The sequence below is a fragment of the Equus caballus genome, chromosome 14, assembly GCF_041296265.1.
Source record: "Equus caballus isolate H_3958 breed thoroughbred chromosome 14, TB-T2T, whole genome shotgun sequence".
NCBI lineage: Eukaryota > Metazoa > Chordata > Mammalia > Perissodactyla > Equidae > Equus > Equus caballus.
This window is the reverse complement of record NC_091697.1, coordinates 54,175,153-54,198,395: the sequence shown is the minus strand read 5'-3', so window position 1 is coordinate 54,198,395 and position 23,243 is coordinate 54,175,153. Positions and strand designations below refer to the sequence as shown.

The 23,243-nt window shown below is 38.4% G+C and overlaps 2 protein-coding genes across 52 annotated transcripts in view; one reads left to right on the top strand and one right to left on the bottom strand.

Annotated features, from left to right (window-relative positions):
* Nucleotides 1-9,956, top strand: part of PKD2L2 (polycystin 2 like 2, transient receptor potential cation channel) — a 39,758-nt gene extending 29,802 nt beyond the window's left edge. For both annotated transcript variants that reach the window (XM_023617643.2, XM_023617644.2), the window contains exons 13-15: nucleotides 6,021-6,133; nucleotides 6,576-6,683; nucleotides 9,795-9,956. In XM_023617643.2, coding sequence (XP_023473411.2) covers nucleotides 6,021-6,133; nucleotides 6,576-6,672 — 210 coding nt within the window. In that variant the 3' untranslated portion in view covers nucleotides 6,673-6,683; nucleotides 9,795-9,956. The remainder of the gene's footprint in view (nucleotides 1-6,020; nucleotides 6,134-6,575; nucleotides 6,684-9,794) is intronic.
* The window catches only part of FAM13B (family with sequence similarity 13 member B), a 115,438-nt gene continuing 100,181 nt past the window's right edge, over nucleotides 7,987-23,243 (bottom strand). For all 50 annotated transcript variants that reach the window (XM_070234255.1, XM_070234234.1, XM_070234249.1 and 47 more), the window contains 4 exons: nucleotides 13,249-13,332; nucleotides 13,000-13,163; nucleotides 12,357-12,458; nucleotides 7,987-10,341 (listed from right to left, as the gene is read on the bottom strand). In XM_070234255.1, coding sequence (XP_070090356.1) covers nucleotides 10,218-10,341; nucleotides 12,357-12,458; nucleotides 13,000-13,163; nucleotides 13,249-13,332 — 474 coding nt within the window. In that variant the 3' untranslated portion in view covers nucleotides 7,987-10,217. The remainder of the gene's footprint in view (nucleotides 10,342-12,356; nucleotides 12,459-12,999; nucleotides 13,164-13,248; nucleotides 13,333-23,243) is intronic.

Here is a 23,243-nt window from a genome sequence, read left to right as displayed (position 1 = left end):
ACCACGTATCGAGCCATGCTGAGGCTGGCGTCTCACATATAAAATAGAGGAAGATGGGCATGGATGCTAGCTCAGGGCCAATCTTCCTTAGCAAGAAAAAAAAGAGGAGGATTGGCAGCAGATGTTAACTCAGAGCCAATCTTCCTAAAAAAAAAAAAGGGGGGGGGGGCAGCCCAATGGTGCAGTGGTTAAGTTTGCACATTCTGCTTCGGCATCCTGGGGTTCACCAGTTCAGATCCCAGGTGCAGACCTATGTACTGCTTGTCAAACGATGCTGTGGCAGGCATCCCACATATAAAGTAGAGGAAGATGCGCACGGATGTTAGCTTAGGGCCAGTCTTCCTCAGCAAAAAGAGCAGGATTGGTGGCAGATGTTAGCTCAGGGCTAATCACCCTCAAAAAAAAAAAGACTGAAAAAAAATAATTTTAGCATGTAACTCAAAAGTTAAAAAAGAAGAATAAATAGAAAACAGAAATAAGAAATAAAGAGAAAAGCAGAATTAATGAGTTACAAACAAAAAGCAGTATAAATAAACAAAAAGCTGGTTCTTTGGAAAGATCAGGGAAAAGAAACCACTAGGTAACAAATAGAATAAGAGGGAGAAAGCATAAACATACAAAGTAAGAAATTACAATGGGGAAAGAATGAAGAAACAGAAGGAATTAAGAAATATCACTGAAAGAAACTGAAGAAGACACAAACAAATGGACAGATACTCTGTGCTCATGGACTGGAAGAATTAATATTGTTAAAATGTCCATATTACCCAAAGCAATCTACAGATTCAATGCAATCCTTAGCAAAATTCCAATGGCATTCTTCACATAAACAGAAAAACAATCCTAAAATTTGTATGGAACTACAAAGACCCTGAATAGCCAACCAATCTCGAGAAAGAACAAAGCTGGAGGCATCATGCTTCCTGATTTCAAACTATATTACAAAGCTACCGTAATCAAAACAGTACGGTATTTGCATAAAAGCAGACACACAGACTAATAGAACAGAATAGAGAGCTGAGACATAAACCTATGCATATGGTCAATTAATTTATGACAAAAGAGCCAACAATATGCAATTGGGGAAGGACAGTCTCTTAAATAAATGATATTGGGAAAACTGGACAGCCACATGCAAAAGAGTGAAACTAGACCACTATCTTATACCATACACAAAAATTAACTCAAAATGGATTAAAGACTCCTAAAAGAAACATAGGCAGTAAGCTCCGTGACATCAGTCTTGGTGATAATCTTTTAGACTTGGCACCAAAAGTAAAGGCCAAAAAAGCAAAAATAAACAAGTTGAACTACGTCAAACTAAAAAGCTTCTGCACAGCAAAGGAAACCATCAACAAAGTGAAAAGGCAACTATGGAATGGGAGAAAATATTCACAAATCATATATCTGACAAGGGGTTAATTTCCAAAATATATAAAGAACTCATACAAGTCATAACTAACAATTAAAAAATGGGCAGAAGATGTGAATAGACATTTTTCCAAAGAAAACATACAGATGGCCAAGAGGTACATGAAAAGATGCTCAACATAACTAATCATCAGGGAAATGCAAATCAAAACCACAATGAGATATCACCTCACATCTGTTAGAATGGCTATTATCAAAAAAACAAGAACAAGTGGTGGCGAGGATGTGGAGAAAGGAAACCCTTGCACACTGTTGATGGCAATGTAAAATGGTGCAACCACTATGGAAAACAGAATGGCGGTTCCTCAAAAAATTAAAAACAGAAATACCATATGATCCAGCAATTCCACTTCTGAGTATTTATCCAAAGAAAACAAAAACACTAACTCAAAAAGATAAATGCACCCCCATGTTCACTGCAGCATTTACAATAGCCAAGACATGGAAACAATCTAAGTGTCCACTGATGGATGAATGGATAAATAAAATGTGGTGTGTATACGTGTGTGTGTGTGTGTGTGTGTATACATATAAAAAAAGTCAGAGGAAGACAAATACCATATGATCTCACTTATATGTGAAATCTAAAAGAAAAAGAGAGAAAACCTATAGATACAGAGAATAGACTGGTGGTTGCCAGAGGCGGCAGGTTGGGGGTAGATGAAATGGGTGAAGTTGGTCAAAAGGTACAAACTTCAGTTGTAAAATAAGTAAAAGATGGGGATATAATGTACAGCATGGTGACCACAGTTAATAATACTGTATTATATATTTGAAAGTTGCTAAGAGAGTAGATTTTAAAAGTTTTCATCATACATACAAAAATCTGTAAGTGTGTGGTGATGGATGTTAACTAGACTTACTGTGGTGATCATTTCACAATTCATACATATATCAAATCATGACAACACCTGAAAAAAATCACTGAGACTTTTTTGAATTTTTGTGTAACTCTTTATGCAAATAACATTTGAAAAACTGAATGCAATGCATAATTTTTCTATGAAAATAAAATTTATCAAAACTGAGCCCAGAAGAGATTTTAAAAAGCCTAAACAAATCCATTCTGTAGAAGAAATAACATCATCAAGGAGCTACCTCCAACATAAATCATGCCCAGATGGTATTAACAAAGGAATTTGACCAGATTTTTAAGGAACAAATAATTTCAAGCTATTTAAGCTGTTCCAGAGCAAAGAGAAAATGAAAAACTTCCAAATTATTTTTATAAAGTGACTATATAGTGATCCTAAAACCTGGCAAACATTGTACCAAACAAAAGGAAAAAGAAAGTATGACTTACAAATCTTGAAGCAAAAATTCTAAAAATATGAGCAAAAAGAACCTAACAGAAAACAATAATATATCATGATTCAGATAGATTTTATTCTAAGAATGGAAAGATGGTTCAAAATCGGGTAATCAATTAATTAACGTAATTCATTCCATTAACAGATCCAAAGAGGATAATTATATGATCATTTTCCACAGATGCTGGGCATTTGATAAGACTCAACATCCAATGTTGAGGGGAGGGGGAAAACAAAACAAAATAGCAATCAATGGACTTTCTTGATGTGATAAAAACATATTTATCTCACCTCTAAGCAAGCCCCTTACTTAATAGGGAAACACTAGACATGTCAGGGACAAGACAAGGCAGCACTGAAGGGATCAATCAAAACAATTAAGTAAGAGAAAGAGAAGAATTAAAAAGGAAGAGGTAAAAACTACCTCTATTTGAAATATGATTCTCTTAAGTTCTCTAGGTATATAATAAGCTGAAAAATTATCACAAAAAGTAAGAGAATTCAGTAAAGTAGTAGAAGAAAATAGTTTACATAAACACAATCATGTCACTTAAGCAAACATCAAGCAGTTCGTTAAAAATTACAATAGAAGACTCTATTTATAACAGCAACAAAGTAGGAAATGCCCAGAAATTAATAAAAAGTATTTAAAACCAAGATAAGCAAAAATTTAAAACATTCTTTAAAGACACAAAAATATACTTGACAAAACGAGAAGACATACTTACTACCTGTATCAGTCAGGTCCTAGTCAGGAAAACAGAAACCATATTATGTATTTCAAACAGAAAATTTACTCCAGGGAATTGGTTACACAGGTACTAGAAGACAGATAAAGTAGAAACACTGAGGCAACTAATAAATAATAACTGTAAGAAGATGCTACCACTCCCAGAGCTAAGATTACAAAAGGTGGGGTTATCAGAACCTAGCATCTTAGAGAAGGGGCCTGTGGAGCCATTACTAGACCTCGGAGAGCACCCCCCCATCCCACTCCTGCTGCTGCTGCTGCTACTTCTGAGGAAATGTGATGAGTCTGGTTCTGAGAACGCCAAAAGAAGCTGGACCACTGAAGCCTGGAGCCAACCACTGCTGCTGGAGATAACTACCATTTGCAGAAGCAATGCTGATAGAAAAAGACAAGACGACCCTTCTTCCCTTCATCCTCCAATAAGGCAGAACCTAACAAATCCAGTAGCAACAGAGTCTGGGGAATGAGGTTGGGAAAGCCTGAGACCCAGCATCAGACAGCAGAGTATAAGAATAAATTTTGAGTTGAGAGACATTAGCTAAACAGTCGGCCCAGATCACCCTTCATAAAATGTCCATACTTGCATAAAATGTCAATAACTATTTCAAGTTTCCTTCTAATAAGATGGAACTATCTTTTATGTAAATGAAGGCACTCTTATCCTCTCCGCAAAAAGGGAGAAGCAAAGTCCCAACAGTAACTGTATCCATCTCCGGATGATGTTAAGACCTTTTCTACTCAAACCACAATTCGTTAAGAACTTCATGTTTAAACTAAAAAGTTTATTTTTGGACACAGAAGTATTAAGAGGCACCTCCCAGAGAATTCTCTGGATTCCAAATATAGCCCTCTCAGCACCCATTTTGTAGTAGTAACCAATTTCCCCTTGGTAATTGGGATCAATCACCTCAGTCAATTGAGTACCTGCTTCTTTGTCGGCTGGTTCAGCAACCTGAGGAATCCCAAATGGCTAGGTGGTAGTCTCAAATTCTTAAGTCAACTGTTGTGTCCCTTGGTGGAAGCATGCTATCTATGAGGGTTTGTTTCCTTGGACCTTCCCTGCTATGAAGTTCTCCTCAGTTAGGGTCCAGCAGAAAAACAGAAACACACTAGGTAGTTCAAAAAGAGAGGATTTACTACAGAGAATGTGTTTCTCAAGTATTAGAGGACTGTGAAAGCCAATGTGGAACACTAAATTAATCCACAGTAACTGTAGGAGGCAGCCACCACCTAGAGGGAAGAGGCAGGGTGACTAGAACCTAGGAGCTTGGAGGAAATGCCCCCAAAGAGTTGCTGCTCTGCTTAGGAGGAAAGGTACTACTGTCCTAGGAATGTCAAGGAGGGCTTCACAGAAAAAGTGATGGTTGAAATGGGTTTTTTGTAGAATGAATAAAGTCTACCAGTCTATTCAACCCATATAACTAAGGCATCCACATTATAACAGGCCTGGTCATTTAGAAACAGTTGCAGGGCCTACCACTTTTTTACCACCACATTAAAAGTATTAGTAAATATGTCAAAACATAGGTGCCGTAAGGTGGCCAAAATAAAACTAGATGATTAAAAGCCATCCTTTCCTAGTTCAGATGTTAGTTTAAAGACAGACACTGTCCGATACAGTTTCTCTGACCAGAAGAGCACATATTTACCAGGTAAACAGTGTATGAACTTAGGCATCACCATTCTTTCTGAGGAGGGTAGGCAAACCATTATATAGGGATCCACTTTGCTGCCTAGCATGATTGCTGGAGCAGGGCAGTATCACACTGATTTACTGAGTCCTAGAATCTTATCTGGGTGCACTGTCTCCTCTTTCCCTCTTTTTCTAGGGCTGTGCCTATTTTCCATAACTTACAAGGCATTTTTTTTAAAGTTGGGAAAAAGGCATTTGCACACTAAAAGGGAAGTGGGTGGTAGTGAAGACAAAGCACAGGAAAGAACCCTTTAGGATCAGAGAAGGATACAACCACAATAATTTTCTGGTATGAGGAGTATATTTTTGGGTATGTGGACAGATTGGAGTGCACAAATTGATGCGATAATTATGAAGAAGGGATTGGGATTGTTAGGTAAGACTGCAGGAGTCTGGCTGAGAAGCAGCTGAGAGGGCAAAGGATCCCACAGATGTACTTTGAAGTACATTTGCTTCATTAAAGAACAGAGGTACAGAAAAGAACATTTCAGCTTTGGCCAAGTGAAGAATGGAGAAAATCAGGAAGAAACTCAGGTGGAGATGCGGGGGGGGGGGGGGGGGGAGGAAATGAAACAAGAATAAGCTGATATTTATAATTTTAAAAATCCCCTAACTCTAGTGCTAAACAGTTCTAACACCAAGTCCTCTGAAGTGACTCTGCTGATGCACAGACCTAAAAACCAGGCAGGGCAGAAAGGCAGTGAGGCTCAAAGTCACAGCCCTGGAGAACAGAGACTAGTTTAAGATTCTCAACTCTGTGATGCTTCTGTGCCAAAGACTTGAAATAGAGAAAAATGTAAAGGTTGCAGCCTATGCTTTTCCTCTAACTTGACAGGAGATTCAAAGTGCAGAGCGGATGAAAAAATGGAAAGCAAGGCTTGAGAAAAAGTACTATTCTACAGAAATTCAAGATGACTACCAGCCTGTCACTCAACAAGAATTTCGAGAGTAAGCATTTGTTCTAACCAGGATACTATGGGTTATCATGATATGGGGATTGAGGACATGACTTACACACATTATTTTCCTGAACCCAGAACCTTATTCTGTTGAGGCCACTTTTAAAATTTTTTTATACCCAACTTCAAACAGAAGGCACAAGACTCGATTTGTTTAGATGTAAGGTGAGGGTGAGGCCAATTGCTTTTATCCTTACATCTATAAATAATTGGAACTGTCATTTATACTTGATATGCATAGCAGATACTGTTCTCCACACAGATTTAGAATATTCGATCCATAACTAGCTATACCATGCATGTTTTAGGAGTTTAAAATACTATCTTCCCACTCAACGCGTTTCACAATAGGCATTAACAACCTGCTGTCTCTTTATGCATGAAAGTGTGTTACTGACTCATTCTCTACTTCCTCCTAAATTATCCTCTAGACTCTTTTTATATGCTGTGGAGTTGGAAAAAGAATTACACTACGTCAGTTTAAAACTAAACCGAGTGATGAGAAAGGTTTCAGCTCTACAATATTGAGAGAAGTGGAGGTGAGAATCTGTGATGCAAGCACTGACCATTCCTAACAAAGATTTATTCTTGTATTCAATTATTTCCTAAACTTATCCCCATTTCAAGTACACTTTAAAACCACCTATCATCAGGGTCATGATAATCATCAAATGATTGCCAGGAATTAAGTGCCCCTGAATGAGACCTACTGTACAATCCATGCATATTACCACATGCCTCCAGAGTATACACACATTGATACACACAAAGGATTTTATAACAAGATTTATTATTAAATTCTAGGGATGTGAAGGAAAAGTACAAAACAATGCTGCTTATAGTTCATGAGGCAGGTCTCTAATGAATAGATCAGTAAGTAGATAGAGACACTTTTCTCAATGTTACACAGAGTATACGAACCGTTGGTGCTCTCATCGTGTACCATGTTCTAACTTCCTCTGTCCATAGATAAATTAAGAAATGCTGAGGATTCTGGAAAACCATTATATAAGACCCCAAGTAAAATAATCTCACCTCCATTCTTCCCAATTTGAAGTCTCCCAGAAAAGGCCATAGCGCAGAAGAACAAACTTGTCAACCACCTAGAGAAATTTCACTAATATCTTCAAACTGGAAATTCATCTAGACACTTTCTAAAGTAATACATTTAACGTTTCCCAAAAGTGCTTCCTTGACTACTTTAAAAGCAAAATATATTTTAAAAAATAAAATAAAGGGCAATGTAAGGGTATCAGAGTTACAAGAAGTCAAGTTATGTTTGTAAGTGTAAATGAGGGTGCTGCAAAAGCCCTGTCTGGATAGTTGGAAAGTTTTATATGGCCAGCATTTTGGAAACTGGAAGGAAATTCTGTTAACTTTTTTTTGGTTACATAAGCCCTCCTAGAAGAGCCAAATGTCCTCTTAGCCCAAGCAACATCATTTGACCATAGTAATCAACTTCCACACTGGTGCTCAAAGTCTCTGGATTTTAAAACTCGAATAAAGGAATTTTTAAATCTACCCACCTTCCTCAAGCCAAGCTCTTCTCTTAGAGACTGCACTTCAAGTTTTCTGAATGGGATAACTCACCACAAGAAAAAATGCCGACTATTCCCTCTGCATCTCCTCCCTAGATTTCCACAGGGAATCAACAACATGGCCTCTCCTTGTCTTACCAGTTCCCAGAGCTGTAGCCAGCCAAGTAGTCTGGTAAACTTGTTGTCCCCCTACAAGGTCCCTGGTTGGGGTACTTCAAAAAAGCCTAAGAACGTTAAGGCAAGGGAACACTTGAGGTCTCTTTTTTAACATCTAGTGAAAAAAACAAAAAACATTTACAATGACTTAGAACATTAAAGTTCTTTTATTACAAAAGTCTATACAATGAAGTGCCAGACACAGCAATGCAATTATACCGGTGGTCGTATATATCTATATATTATTTGTATATAGATATACAGTTTTTACTTGTACCAAAGTAAAACTATCACAAACTGCCTAATTCTACCACCTACTGCTCAACTATGACACACAATACTGTCACATAGCGTTAAGTGCTGCCATGCCACTTTACCTATTCTACTTGCAACCAAACATTAACAGTGAATATAACCAACATCATGAAGCAGCCGTTAATTCTAAAATGAAACCAGTCAGGCCACTGACTTATAAAAATATGGTACTCATATAGATTTAGCATTATAAAGAAGGAATATATTATTTAAAACATTTAAATAGTGCATATGGACATTTTTGCATGTGGTATATAAAATAAAACATTCATATAAAATAATATACAGTGCACATTAAATTAGATGTTTGGATAGACTCCTGTCTGGAGACTGAAAGAAATTAATTAAATGTACACTGCATGATGGATTCAAATCAAAGTGATACACCTTTTGGTGTTTTCAATTTCACTTTTCTAGGTACACATTATGAACTTAGCTGTATAAAAGGAAACCACAAGAAAAGGGGTGGATTTAGTGCTTTATTCCCCAACTACATGTTCACTACCAACGAATATTCCCTCCCCTCAAAAAAGGCATTGCACACACAGGTGAAATGTGAAGTACTAGAAATGCTACTTATTACCAAGCTACTTCATGTGCTTACTATGTTATAGTGCCAGAAGTCTGAGGTTCATGCTTACCTCACCTTATTAAAGGATGTTGCAAAAATCCATTTTTGTATGGAACAAATTGTTAATATTAGCTAGTTAAGAAAACCATGCATGAGTCACTGCATGCAAAACATGGGCACAGTCAAAGTGAGACACTTATCCATCCAAAAAAGCACCAGGAAAAAAGTTTAACACTTAGATCAAGCCTGACCGGATTATGCTGTTATATTGTTAGCATAAACAAAGTCACCATTCTATGAAAATGATTAGCAGAATACCAGGAGAGTACCTTAAGAAAAGCCATGCAAAGCCAAGAAAAAAAGATGTTTATATGTATATGACAAGGGGCATACCACTATACATATTGTAACCAACTGCTTTAAATAGCATGTGAGCAAAAGGTGGTCCCTTTAGAGGATGTTTTCTTAATGGATTTTGCTGATTAAAAGTAAAAAAGAGAAATGATGCAACCCCCCCAACGGTACATGTAAAAATGTAGTGGTATAGCCCTTGTTAAGAACAGATTTACTTCAGGCATAATGATTCTTTTGCCAGTTTAGGCCCATTTGACTGAACACACAAATCTGAGCACCATCAGAGTTCCTACATACTGACATGGCTATTTTCTCACATTATCTGGAGGTGGGTAGGGGGGAAAAAATGCAGGATCTAATCCAGACAAATCACATCATCACCAGCTGATAAACACTAACTGAGGAAACAAACAGTAACTTAAGTCCCATAGGCAGCATGAGAAATGATTCAGTTCTGTGTGTGATGTGCGGTGTGTGTTTTCACTATACTAATAAGCAAGGTCACTTTTTGGTCTACCCTCTGATATCTTCATCCAGGAGCTGTGTGACCACTGAATTGCAAAATTTTGCTAACATACTACCTGCGAGAAAGTGTCACTTTGGGAATTAAACAGAAATGTGTTCCACAGTAGGACATGAAATTTCAGTTGATTTTGGTTTTCTAGGAAAACATTTGCATATGTGCATATTTATAGGCTTTTCTTTCAAATTTTCAGTCATTCTGTAAGAAAAAGGCAACCGAAGAATTCAATGTGAAGATTTTCCTCTCAATTTTCTTCAATAATGAAAAAATAATAATAATAAAGTTGATAATAACAAAAAGCTTGGATTTCCAAAGTTCTTGAAGTTGAAAGGATAAAACACTAGTCTTTTGCTAACAGGATGTATCTGTAGTACAAAACAATGAAGAAAACTGGATGTTTGTTAAAGGTGGAGAGGACAGTCTGTGGTTAATATGAAACATCATGCTCCCTAGAGAGGGTCTACTTACCCTCCCATCACATCTCTAGTGGCACCACAACCAGGTACAAAATGAGACTCTCTGAGTGCCTGACAAAATGAACTCAAGTACCAGCCAAGTACACGATGATAGCTTCAGAGAATACAACTGATTTTATGATGTTTTCAAGGAGCATATTTTATATTGATTTTGAAGAATCTTGTTTGCTGATAAGAACTTCAAGCAGTCTAAGTTTGGCTTTAATTTTCTTGTATTCCCTGTACTCCTCAAGCACTGGAACACGATCCTCTTTCTGGGCATTCCTAGGGTAGAAAATAAAATCTATAATATTCTAGAGATCATCTGGAAAATAAAGTCCCAGAAGTTGTCCTAATGTGAGACACAATGTTACCAAATATAAGTTCAAATAAAAAATTGTGCTGTAAGAAAAAAGATTATTGGACTAATTCCCCTCATGTCCAAGGAACATTTCTAAAATACTTTTTGATGCATTTCTCTACTGACAGATTAAATGATGCTATACTTATTATCAATGATCATTGTAGATAACCAGAGGTAACCAAATCTTTTAATAAGACATGCCTCGATAGCCTCTGTCAGGTCTGTGAGTGTAAGTGCTGGAGGGCTACACTGAGTCATTTCGTACATTTACTTAACTGCGGCTTCGGTGAACTGAGATGTAAAAGTAAAACATCATCTTACCCATAGCAAGCAAGTAGTTTTCCCACTTTATATTAATGACACAATGCAATTCAATCACTAGGTAAAGCATCAAACCATCCTAAGTATGATTGTAAACAAAGTTTTCTTCCAATAAGACAAAGAATTAGAAGGTACTTGGAAAATGCATTCCTACATTTGAGATTTTTTTAACCATTTCTTCCAACCTATACAGAAGACTCTCAAAGTAAACACATTCAGGAATTCTTAATATAGCTATTGGCTTGGTAAGACCGCCCAGTTACATGGAAAAACTTTTCTGAGGCCTGAGATAACCCTCATTTCTGGCCACCATCTGAATTAGAATCTATTTTTCTTACTTTTAAAAGAGGCTCACTGGGTCAACTGTGCATTACCCAGTTAGATAAAGGCATATTGTATTCAGGAGCCACATGACTGCCACACCGTTACACACCTTGGAAATGAGCAGCCTGGAAGGACTCAACATGCAGCCTAAGCAGCAGCGCTCTCAAACTAGTTGAGGATACCACTCATGTTACAGGACCCTTTCTAAAAGGAGAAATATCTCGTTTCACAAACACTTCCAAAAGGGTGAGGATGGAGAATTAAAAAACGAAGAATAACTGCCACTCAACCAAGCCTCCCTAGGACAACTTTGAAATATTTTATCAAATGTTTACTCCAGTTCTGACTTTTTCTGGTCATTAATAGCAGAGCTTCAAAGTATAAACAGGTGTTTTTCACTTTTATTTTCAATGCTAACATACTTATATGTGCAATTTATTTCTATTCCTATACAGTCATGTGTCAATTAACAATGGGCTACATTCTGAGAAATGCGTTGTTAGGCGATTTCATCATCATGCGAACACCATAGAGTGTACTGAAGGGGAACAAAATTTGCGACCCCAAAATGTGTCTCTTTAACATGAGGGTTATTTTTGACTATTTTTAAAAAACAAAAGACTCAGAAAATCTTGTTACCTCCTCCTTAAAAAGAATTCAGGTTAAAAAAACCTGTCTCAGGAAGTGAGCTATCACCTTAGCATAACATGACTAGGTGGCAGACAGGGAGGAACACAGAAAAGCCTGTTCGTTGGGCTCCCCTCTGTGTTCTTCTGTTTCTGTGTGGCCAAGCAAACACCTGATTTCCAAATGTTTACTCCTTTCCACCTACCTGTGAATTGCCTACCTTCCCTTTGAAGTCCCTGACTCTCCCCACCCCCAGTATCTTTTGTCTTTAGCTCAACATGGTATTTAAGGTGAGGGTTTCGGCCATTTTGGCGAGTTACTCAGTTTTCCTGGGTTTCTCCCATGCATATATGTTATTAAACTTTTGTTTTTCTCCTGTTAATCTGTCTCATATCAGTCTAATTCTTAGATCAGCCAGAAGAACCTAGAAAGGTAGAGGAAAATTTCTTCCTTCCCTACCATATTTACATAAACCTAGATGGCATAGCCTATTACACACCTAGGCTATATGATACTAATTTTATGGGACCACAGTCATATATGCAGTCCATCACTGACCAAAACATCATTATGCAGCGCATGACTGTATATTCCTTTATTTTAACATATGGGCACTTGTGAATTTAACGAGAAAGAGAAGTCAATTTTGTGATGCTCAACAAACCTTCCATTTTGTTGATAAAATGCTTCTTCAAATTCCCGTAATGTTTTACGTAGTTTCTTTTTTTCAGCTCTGGCTTTCCAAAGTTGTTCCAGTAATTCAGGCCTAAAATTGAGACGGGAAGAAATCATTATTGAAGGGGTACTCTTGATTCACTATGTTCTTAACAGTGGTTAGAACCTTGGCTGCAAACTAAAATGAGCTGGGAGCTTTTAGAACATACCAATGCCTAAGCTCCACCCCAGAGCAACTAAATCAGAATAGCTGCAGCTAGGGCTCTGCATCAGTACTTTAAAAATTAAATCCTTAGGTGATCCCAAAGTGAAGCTAGGGCTGAGAACCACAGCCATACACCCTATCAGGTAAAGAAGCTGACAGAGAACAAACAAACAACTCTCATCTGGTTCCTGCACTTTTTTATGTAGCAAATGTAGGATTTTAGTTTTTTAAATTTTTAAAACATAATAATGGTTAATATAGAAAAATGTAAATGACAACATGTATTTGTAAATCACATTTTGTAAAAAGGACGATCTCTTGAGCACTGTATTAATTCCCTCTAAATGCTCAATTATTTAAAACTGAATTTCTTGGCATGTATATTTTATTACACAAATAGGCTAAACTCACAAACCAGCATACATACATAGAAGCTGCTCGAGTACTTGACAACCGGAGATCCAGAGCCAGTTTTTCTTGATTTTCTTCAACATCAGATTCTGAGTTTTCCAATGAAGTCTGTGCCTGTACAGCAGTTCTCAAGATATCAGTTAACTCAGGGGACAGACTGACACCATCTTCTTCTTCTTCCTAAAAACATACCAAACAGGCCTTCACTGTTAGAAACTTTTTTCTTTAGGAAAGAGATCAGCAAATGATTTCTCTTAAAGATTACCTTGATTTCTTCAAAAAAATGTGCAGTTTCTCCTTCTATGATTGGCTGTAACATCTGACCCCTTCGCTTGGTGGACGGAGATCCCTGTAACATCAACATACAAATGATTTACATTTTAAGGTTTTAAAGCGTTCAATGAAGCTTCACTTCACCATGGAACAGATACTAAACTTTATTTTCAAAATCCTAACCATATGCTTTTAATTTTTTTAGGAATTCCATCGCTATTTTATTTTTGCTTGTATTTTCTTGTTACGTATGTATAAGAGTGATAAATGATAACTTGTACCTAGGTAATTCTAAAAGAGTTTATTGAATAAATATTCTAAAAATTCTAAAAGATAAGAAAGCATTATATATAATTAATTGGGAGCATTGTTCTCGTTAACAATAGCTGTCAACTCTTTTGGTCTGAGGACCCCTTTATAATCCTTTTTAAAAAACGGAGCTTTGGGGACCAGCCCCATGGCCAAGTGGTTAAGTTCACATGCTCTGCTGTGGTGGCCCAGGGTTTCGCCAGTTCGAATCCTGGGAGCTGACATGGCACCACTCATCAGGCCATACTGAGGCAGCATCCCACATGCCACAACTAGAAGGACCCACAACTAAGAATACACAACTATGTACCGGGGGCCTTTGAGGAGAAAAAGGAAAAATAAAATAAAATCTTTAAAAAAAAAAAACAAGAAGATCCAAGATGGCGGCGTGAGTAGTCTTCTTTGACTCTCCCCCTTCGAATCTACAACTAATTGGACATTCATTGCTTAACAAAGGATATCCATATAGCATGTCAGGACACCTGAGAGACCCACGCTGCTATACATCAGAAGGCAGACGGACTTCCCTCCGGGAGGAGGTGGAGATAGGTGAAAACTCTCTGACTCCGACCCCCGAACAGCCTAGTACCTGCAAGTGGCGTTCTTCCAGCGGATGCCCCCAGAACATCGCCACACACCAAGGGCAGGAGGGAGCGCACACCAGAGGAGCAACGGTGGAAACAGGTGACCAGAGCCCTACCTAAGCCCCCGGCAATTACACCTAAGCCCAGAGGGAAGATCCAGAGTTACACACTGGAGGTGGCGGGGAAAACCCCTACCTGCCATTAGCGGAGAGGCCCCGCCCAGCATCCACAACGCCAGGAGGCTCCCGGAGAGAACCCCAAACAGGGCGGCGGCCTGCCAGCTGCCGCCACCAGCCCCAGTGACCGGGCTTTCACCTGGGTGGGGCTCGGGGCTACCGGAGATCTCCTGGGAGAGGACTGGGGCTGGGTGGAGCTCCAGCAGCCGGCTCCGCGGCCCGAAGGGGAAACTCCAGAGTTCCGTCCGGGCAGCAGGCAAAGTCTCTACCTGCCATTAGCAGAGAGGCCCCTCCCAGCATCCACAACGCCAGGAGGGTCCCAAAGAGGAGAATCCCAGGCAGGGCAGCAGCCGGCCAGCTGCCACTGATCTCAACATCTCTGGCTATCCCTCAGACAGGGCAAGGGGCTCCCCAAAATCCTAGGGGAGGGGATTGGGGCTGGATGGAGTTCCAGCGACCTGGCTCCGTGGCCCAGGGGGAAACTCTACAGTCTCATAGCAGCCTCAGCGATAGCCTCTGCACAGCACTAGTAGAGAGCACCCACCTGGCAACTACAAGGCTGGAAGACCCTGGGACAAAAGTAGCATAGCTAGGTGAGCTAACCACAGACTGCAGAAGATGCCCATAGCTCTGCTGTGACCCATAGTGGACAAGTGAGATTTTGTGGGTGCCGACAGTGACAGAGCTGCAAATATAAGTGATCCTGCCCCTTGCCACTGGGAAAGCCCATAACACCGCTGCAGACCCTAAGGAGGGGGCACGTCTAGGTGGTCTGCAATAGTAGGCACCAGCAGCCTGAAGCCTGCTTGTGATGGCCACCACAGCTGAAGAGGGAACCCACAGGACCACTGTGACTGTGAGGAGGGGCCCAGGCCCGGTTAGCAACAGCTGATAGGGTTCCTGGTTGGTGCAGTATAAACAGCTGTTCCCCCACCACACCAGTAGAAACAAGTGGAAGCAGTAACTAAACTCCATCTCTATGCAGAGGCACAAATCTACACCATCAAGCAATATGAAAAAATATATTAAATCTCCAGAACAGAAGGAAAATGACAAATACACAGAAAACAATCCCAAAGACAATGAAATATATAACCTAAATGATGATGACTTCAAAACAGCCATCATTAAAAAACTCAATGAGTTAAAAGAGAATTCAGATAGACAACTCAACGAGTTCAGGAGCTATGTCACAAAAGAGTTCGATACTATAAAGAACAACCAAACAGAAATACTGGAAATGAAGAACACAAGAGAGGAAATTAAGAAGAATCTAGACGCACTGAACAGTAGGGCCGATAATATGGAGGAAAGAATTAGCAATTTTGAAGATAGGAATATAGAAACGCTGCAAGGAGAGGAGGAGAGAGAACTAAGACTAAAAAGAAATGAAGAAACTCTCCGAGAATTATCTGACGCAATTAGGAGATGCAACATAAGGATTATAGGTATACCAGAGGGAGAAGAGAGGGAGAAGGGGGCAGAAAGCCAATTCAAAGAAATAATGGCTGAGAACTTCCCAAACCTGGGGGAGAGATGGAACTTCATGTGACAGAAGCCAATAGATCTCCAAACTTTACCAATGCAAGAAGACCAACCCTGAGGCATACAGTAGTGAAGCTAGCAAAAGATAACGACAAGGAGAGAATACTAAGGGCAGCCAGGCAGAAGAAATTAACCTACAAAGGAACCCCCATCAGGCTATCAGCAGATTTCTCAGCAGAAACTTTACAGGCTAGAAGAGAGTGGAATGATATATTGAAAAATCTGAAGGACAAAAACCTGCAGCCAAGAATTCTCTACCCAGCGAAAATATCCTTCAAATATGATGGAGAAATAAAAACTTTCCCAGATAAACAAAAATTAAGGGAATTCATTGCCACAAAACCTCCTCTTCAAGAAATGCTCAGGAAAACCCTCATTCCTGAAAAATCAAAAAAAGGAAAGGGGCTACAAAACCAAGAGCGAAGGAGATAAATAGAAGGACAACAACAGAGAGTAGGAGCTCTCCATCAGAAGAGACTAAACCATGGGACGAGAAACAAAGGAAATTGAAGAGAACCGGAAAACAAGACATAAAATGGAAGCGGTAGGCTCCCACATTTCAATAATCACTCTAAATGTAAATGGATTGAACTCTTCAATCAAAAGACACAGAGTGGCAGGATGGATCAAAGAGCAAGACCCAACAATATGCTGCCTCCATGAAACACACCTCAGCCCCAAAGACAAACACAGACTCAGAGTGAAGGGATGGAAGACAATACTCCAAGCTAAGAATGAACAAAAGAAAGCAGGTGTTGCTATACTAATATCAGACAAAGTAGACTTCAAAGCAAAACAGATAAAGAAAGACAAAGAGGGACAGTATATAATGATAAAAGGGACTCTCCACCAAGAAGACATAACACTTATAAATATATACGCACCCAACACAGGAGCACCAAAATTTGTAAAGCAACTCTTAACAGAACTAAAAGAAGACATCAACAACAACACAATAATAGTATGGGACCTCAACACCCCATTAACACCAATGGATAGAACATCCAGACAGAAAATCAACAAGGAAATTATAGAACTAAATGAAAAATTAGCCCAGATGGACTTAATAGATATATATAGAACACTTCATCCAAAAACAGCAGGTTACACATTATTCTCAAGTGCGCATGGAACATTCTCAAGGATAGACCATATTTTGGGAAACAAAGCAAGCATCAATAAATACAAGAGAACTGAAATAATATCAAGCATCTTTTCTGATCATAATGCTATGAAACTAGAAATCAACTACAAGAATAAAGCAGAGAAAGGTGCAAAAATGTGGAGACTAAACAACACACTACTGAACAAACAATGGATTATAGAAGAAATTAAAGAAGAAATCAAATATTATCTGGAGACAAATGAAAATGAGAACACGTCATACCAAATCATTTGGGATGCAGCAAAGGCAGTCCTAAGAGGGAAATTCATTGCAATACAGGCTCACCTCACTAAACAAGGAAAAGCTCACATAAGCAACCTCAAACGACACCTAACAGAATTAGGAAAAGAAGAACAAACAAAGCCCAGAGTCAGTAGAAGGAGGAAAATAATAAAAATAAGAGCAGAAATAAACGATATTGATACAAAAAAGACAGTAGAAAGGATCAATGAAACAAAGAGTTGGTTCTTCGAAAAAATTAACAAAATCGACAAATCCTTAGCCAGACTCACTAAGAAAAGAAGAGAGAAATCTCAAATAAATAAAATTGGGAATGAGAGAGGTGAAATCACAACAGATACCAAAGAAATACAAGGGATCATAAGAGAATACTATGAAAAACTATATGCCAACAAATTGAACAACCTAGAAGAAATGGACAAATTCCTAGACTCTTACAACTTCCCCAAACCGAACCAGGAAGAAATGGAGAATCTGAATAGGCCAATCACAAGTAAAGAAATAGAAACAGTAACCAAAAACCTCCCCAAAAATAAGAGTCCAGGACCAGACAGCTTCTCTGGAGAATTCTACCAAACATTCAAAGAAGATTTAATACCTATCCTTCTCAAACTATTCCAGAAAATTGAGGAAGATGGAGCACTCCCTAACACATTCTATGAAGCCAACATCACTCTGATCCCCAAACCTGACAAGGACAACACAAAAAAGGAGAACTACAGGCCGATATCACTGATGAACATAGATGCAAAAATCCTCAACAAAATTCTGGCAAACCGAATACAGCAATACATCAAAAAGATTATACACCATGATCAAGTGGGATTTATACCAGGGACACAGGGATGGTTCAACATCCGCAAGTCAATCAACGTGATACACTACATTAACAAAATGAGAAACAAAAACCACATGATCATCTCAATAGATGCAGAGAAAGCATTCGACAAGATCCAACATCCATTTATAATAAAAACCCTCAATAAAATGGGTATAGAAGGAAAGTACCTCAACATAATAAAGGCCATATATGACAAACCCACAGCCAACATCATACTCAATGGACAAAAACTGAAAGCCATCCCTCTGAGAACAGGAACAAGACAAGGGTGCCCACTTTCACCACTCCTATTCAACATAGTACTGGAGGTGTTGGCCAGAGCAATTCGGCAGGAAAAAGAAATAAAAGGAATCCAAATAGGCAATGAAGAAGTAAAACTCTTGCTGTTTGCAGACGACATCATCTTATATATAGAAAACCCCAAAGAATCCTTAGGAAAACTATTAGAAACAATCAACAGCTATAGCAAAGTTGCAGGGTATAAAATCAACATACATAAATCAGTAGCATTTCTATACACTAACAATGAACTAACAGAAAAAGAACTCAAGAACTCAATCCCGTTCACAATCGCAATGAAAAGAATAAAATACCTTGGGATAAATTTAACCAAGGAAGTGAAAGATTTATACAATGAAAACTACAAGACTTTCTTGAAAGAAACTGATGATGACATAAAGAGATGGAAAGACATTCCATGCACATGGATTGGAAGAATAAACATAGTTAAAATGTCCATACTACCTAAAGCAATCTACAGGTTCAACGCTATCCCAATCAGAATCCCAATGACATTCTTTACAGAAATTGAACAAAGAATCCTAAAATTCATATGGGGCAACAAAAGACCCCGAATTGCTAAAGCAATCCTGAGTAAGAAAAACAAAGCCGGAGGCATCACAATCCCCGATTTCAAAACATACTACAAAGCTACAGTGATCAAAACAGCATGGTACTGATACAAAAACAGGTGCACAGATCAGTGGAACAGAATTGAAAGCCCAGAAATAAAACCACACATCTATGGACAGCTAATCTTTGACAAAGGAGCTGCAGGCCTACAATGGAGAAAAGAAAGTCTCTTCAACAAATGGTGCTGGGAAAACTGGACAGCCACATGTAAAAGAATGAACATTGACCATTCTTTTTCACCATTCACAAAAATAAACTCAAAATGGATCAAAGACCTAAATATTAGGCCTGAAACAATAAGTTTTCTAGAAGAGAATATAGGCAGTACACTCTTTGACATCAGTTTCAAAAGAATCTTTTCGGACACTATAACTCCTCAGATGAGGGAAACAATAGAAAGAATAAACAAATGGGACTTCATCAGACTAAAGAGTTTCTTCAAGGCAAGGGAAAACAGGATTGAAACAAAAAAACAGCCCACTAATTGGGAAAAAATATTTACAAGCTACTTATCCGACAAAGGATTAATCTCCATAATATACAAAGAACTCACACAGCTTAACAACAAAAAAACAAACAACCCGATCAAAAAATGGGCAGAGGACATGAACAGACATTTCTCCAAAGAAGATATAAGGATGGCCAATAGACACATGAAAAGATGCTCATCATCACTAATCATCAGGGAAATGCAAATCAAAACTACACTAAGATATCACCTTACACCCGTTAGATTGGCAAAAATATCCAAAACCAAGAGTGACAAATGTTGGAGAGGTTGTGGAGAAAAAGGAACCCTCATACACTGTTGGTGGGAATGCAAACTAGTGCAGCCACTATGGAAAACAGTATGGAGATTTCTCAAAAAGTTAAAAATAGAAATACCCTATGACCCAGCCATCCCACTACTGGGTATCTATCCTAAGAACCTGAAATCCACAATCCCAAGAGTCCCATGCACCCCTATGTTCATCGCAGCATTATTTACAATAGCCAAGACATGGAACCAACCTAAATGCCCAGAAACTGATGAATGGATAAAGAAGATATGGTATATATACACAATGGAATACTACTCAGCCATAAAAAAGGACCAAATTGTTCCATTCACATCAACATGGATGGCCCTTGAGGGTATTATGTTAAGCGAAAAAAGCCAGACAGAGAAAGACAAACTCTATATGACTTCACTTATAGGTGGAAGTTAACATATAGACAAGGAGAACTGATCGGTGGTTACCAGGGAAAAGGGGGGGGGGGTGGTGGGGGGAGGGCACAAAGGGTGAAGTGGTGTACCCACAACATGACTAACAATAATGTACAACTGAAATCTCACAAGGTTGTAATCTATCATAATCTTAATAAAAAATAAAATAAAATGAGGGAACAAAAAAACAAAAAACAGAGCTTTGGGGGCCAACCCAGTGGCATGGTGGTTAAGTTCGCATGCTCTGCTTCAGTGGCCCAGGCTTTGCGGGTTCAGATCCTGGGTGTGGACCTACACACGACTTGTCAAGCCATGCTGTGGCAGTATCCCACATACAAACAAATGGAGGAAGACTGGCACAATGTTAACTCAGGGCACATCTTCCTCAAGCAAAAAGAGGAAGATTGGCAACAAATGTTAGATCAGGGCCAATCTTCCTCACCAAAAAAAAGAAAAAGAAAAGAAAAAGCTTCACTGAAATGTAATTCACATACCACAAAATTCACTCTTTAAAGCGTACAATTAGTGGTATTTAGTATAATCACACAGTTGTGCAACCATCACTGCTACCTAATTCCAAAAATTTTATCACCCCAAAAAGAAATCCTGTATTCATTAGCTATTACTCATTTGCCCTCTCACCCTAGCCCTCTGCAAACACTAATCTATCTACTTTCTATCTCTATGGGCTAGCCTATTCTAGATATTTCATATAAATGGAATCATACAGTATGTGGCCTTTTGTGTTTGGCCTCTTTCACTTAGCATGTTTTCAAGGTTCATCCATGTTGTAGCACGTATCAGTACTTCACTCTTTGTTATGGCTGAATAATATTCCATTATATGGATATACCACATTCTGTTTATCCATCAGTTGCTGGACAGTTGGGTTGTATCTACATTTTGGCTATTATGAGTAATGGTGCTATGAACATTTGTGTACAAGTTTCTGTGTAGACATAGACTTTCAATTCTCTTGGGCATCCCTGGGAGAATTGCTGGGTGATATGGTAACTCTATGTTTAATGTTTCAAGGAAGTGCCAACCTGTTTTTCAAAGTGGCTACACCATTTTACATTCCCAGCAGCAGTGTGTAGGGTTCCAATTTCTCCACGTCCTCGCCAACACTGTTGTTATCTGTCTTTTTGATTATAGACATACTACTAGGTGTAAAGTGGTATCTGAATGTGGTTTTCATTTGCATTTCCTAATGACTAATGATACTGAACATCTTTTCATGTGCTTAATGGCTATTTATATATCTTCTCTACAGAAATGTCTATTCAAATTCTTTGCCCATTTTTCAATAGGGTTATTCATCTTTTTATTATTAGATTGTAATCATTTGTTATATATCCTGGATACAAGTCCTTATCAGACATATGATTTGCAAACATTTTCTCCCATCCTGTGGGTTGTCTTTTCACTTTCTTAAGTGTCCTTTCATGCATAAAATTTCTTAATTTTGATAAAGTCCAATTTATTTTTTCTTTTGTCACTGTGTTTTTGGTGTCACAGCCAAGAAAACATTGCCTAGTCCAAAGTCACAAAGGTTTATTCTTCTATTTCCTGAGAGTTTTATAGTTTTAGCTCTTACATTTAGGTCTATGATCCATTTTGAGTTAAATTTTGTGTGGGGTAAGGGTCTAAATTCATCCTTTTTTTGCATGTAGATATCCAGTCGTCCCAGCACCATTTGTTGAAAACACTATTCTTTCCTATTGAATTGTCTTGGCTTAACTTTCAGACTTCAAATTTCTCTTTATGATAATCACATCTAGGAGTCCATAAGATCTACAAATGCTTCCTATAGACTCAGTTTTTAAACATAAACCTGTAGAATTCTAAAATCGCTTTCACAAAGAAATTCAAAGACTATTTATACTACTATGGAATTGTGAAAATGTCAGTGACACACAAAAATACCTTCTAATCAAAGGATAAAATCTGTATTAAATAAACTGTCTTATGTGTAAAGAATAACCCATACAGGATTCCTTGTTTAAAGAAAACTGATTAAACAAGACAGTGTTGAGAGGACCAACTGAAAAAATGGCCAATTAAAACATAATCCATTTGTCTGAGGGCTGACTAGAAAGAGCTCTGAAGGCCAATGTGAACCTTGTAATAATGAGCAGTGAGGCAGACAGAGCCTGCAGGAAACCCCTATGCAAGTGGCTGCTGACACAGAAATGGCCTGGAAGCCTAACCAAACCATAAGCTCCAGTGAATTAATTCCTAGGATGATGCAGAATGGGCTACATTCTGTTTTCTATTTGAGCCTCAGAGAAATCTAGAGCCATACTATCTAATGGTTAATTTGGGGAAAGTACTTAACTTGCACCTAAGTATAGAGTCTCCATTTTTCTCTAAAAATGTACACCAATATGAATAAGCATTATTTTAATAGATTCTTTCATTAAAAATGAACTTGAAAAAAAATCAGTTTATAGTATTGTGCAATTAAGAGCACACCATAGTGACAGCCATCACAAAACTGATATATTTTTCAAAGATGTGAATTTAAACGGAAAGAAACTAGGTGAGGGTCTGAAATATGAGTTTTTTAATTCCACAAAGTAGGTGACCCTGGGTACATCACTCCTGAGCCTCAGTTTCATCAACTGTGAAATGAGGCTATCATCTGCTATGTGTTGTGACTTAACTTGTCAGAATTTAATGACATAATCATACATAAAAATGCTTACAAAAATGCCTGGGACAGGCCAGCCCCATGGCCTAGTGGTTAAGTTTGGTGCTGTCTGCTTCAACGGCCCAGGTTCAGTTCCCAGGTGCAGACCTACACCTCTGAGTGGTGGCCATGCTGTGGCGACCACCCACATGCAAAATAGAGGAAGACTGGCACAGAAGTTAGCTCAGGGCAATTCTTCCTCAGCAAAAAAACCAAAACAAAACAAAACAGCCTGGGAGACAGTAGTAGGCACTTACTATTACTTTCCTATTCTTTTAAAAGGAGTAACCTCACCTTACATATACAATTCTTGCTA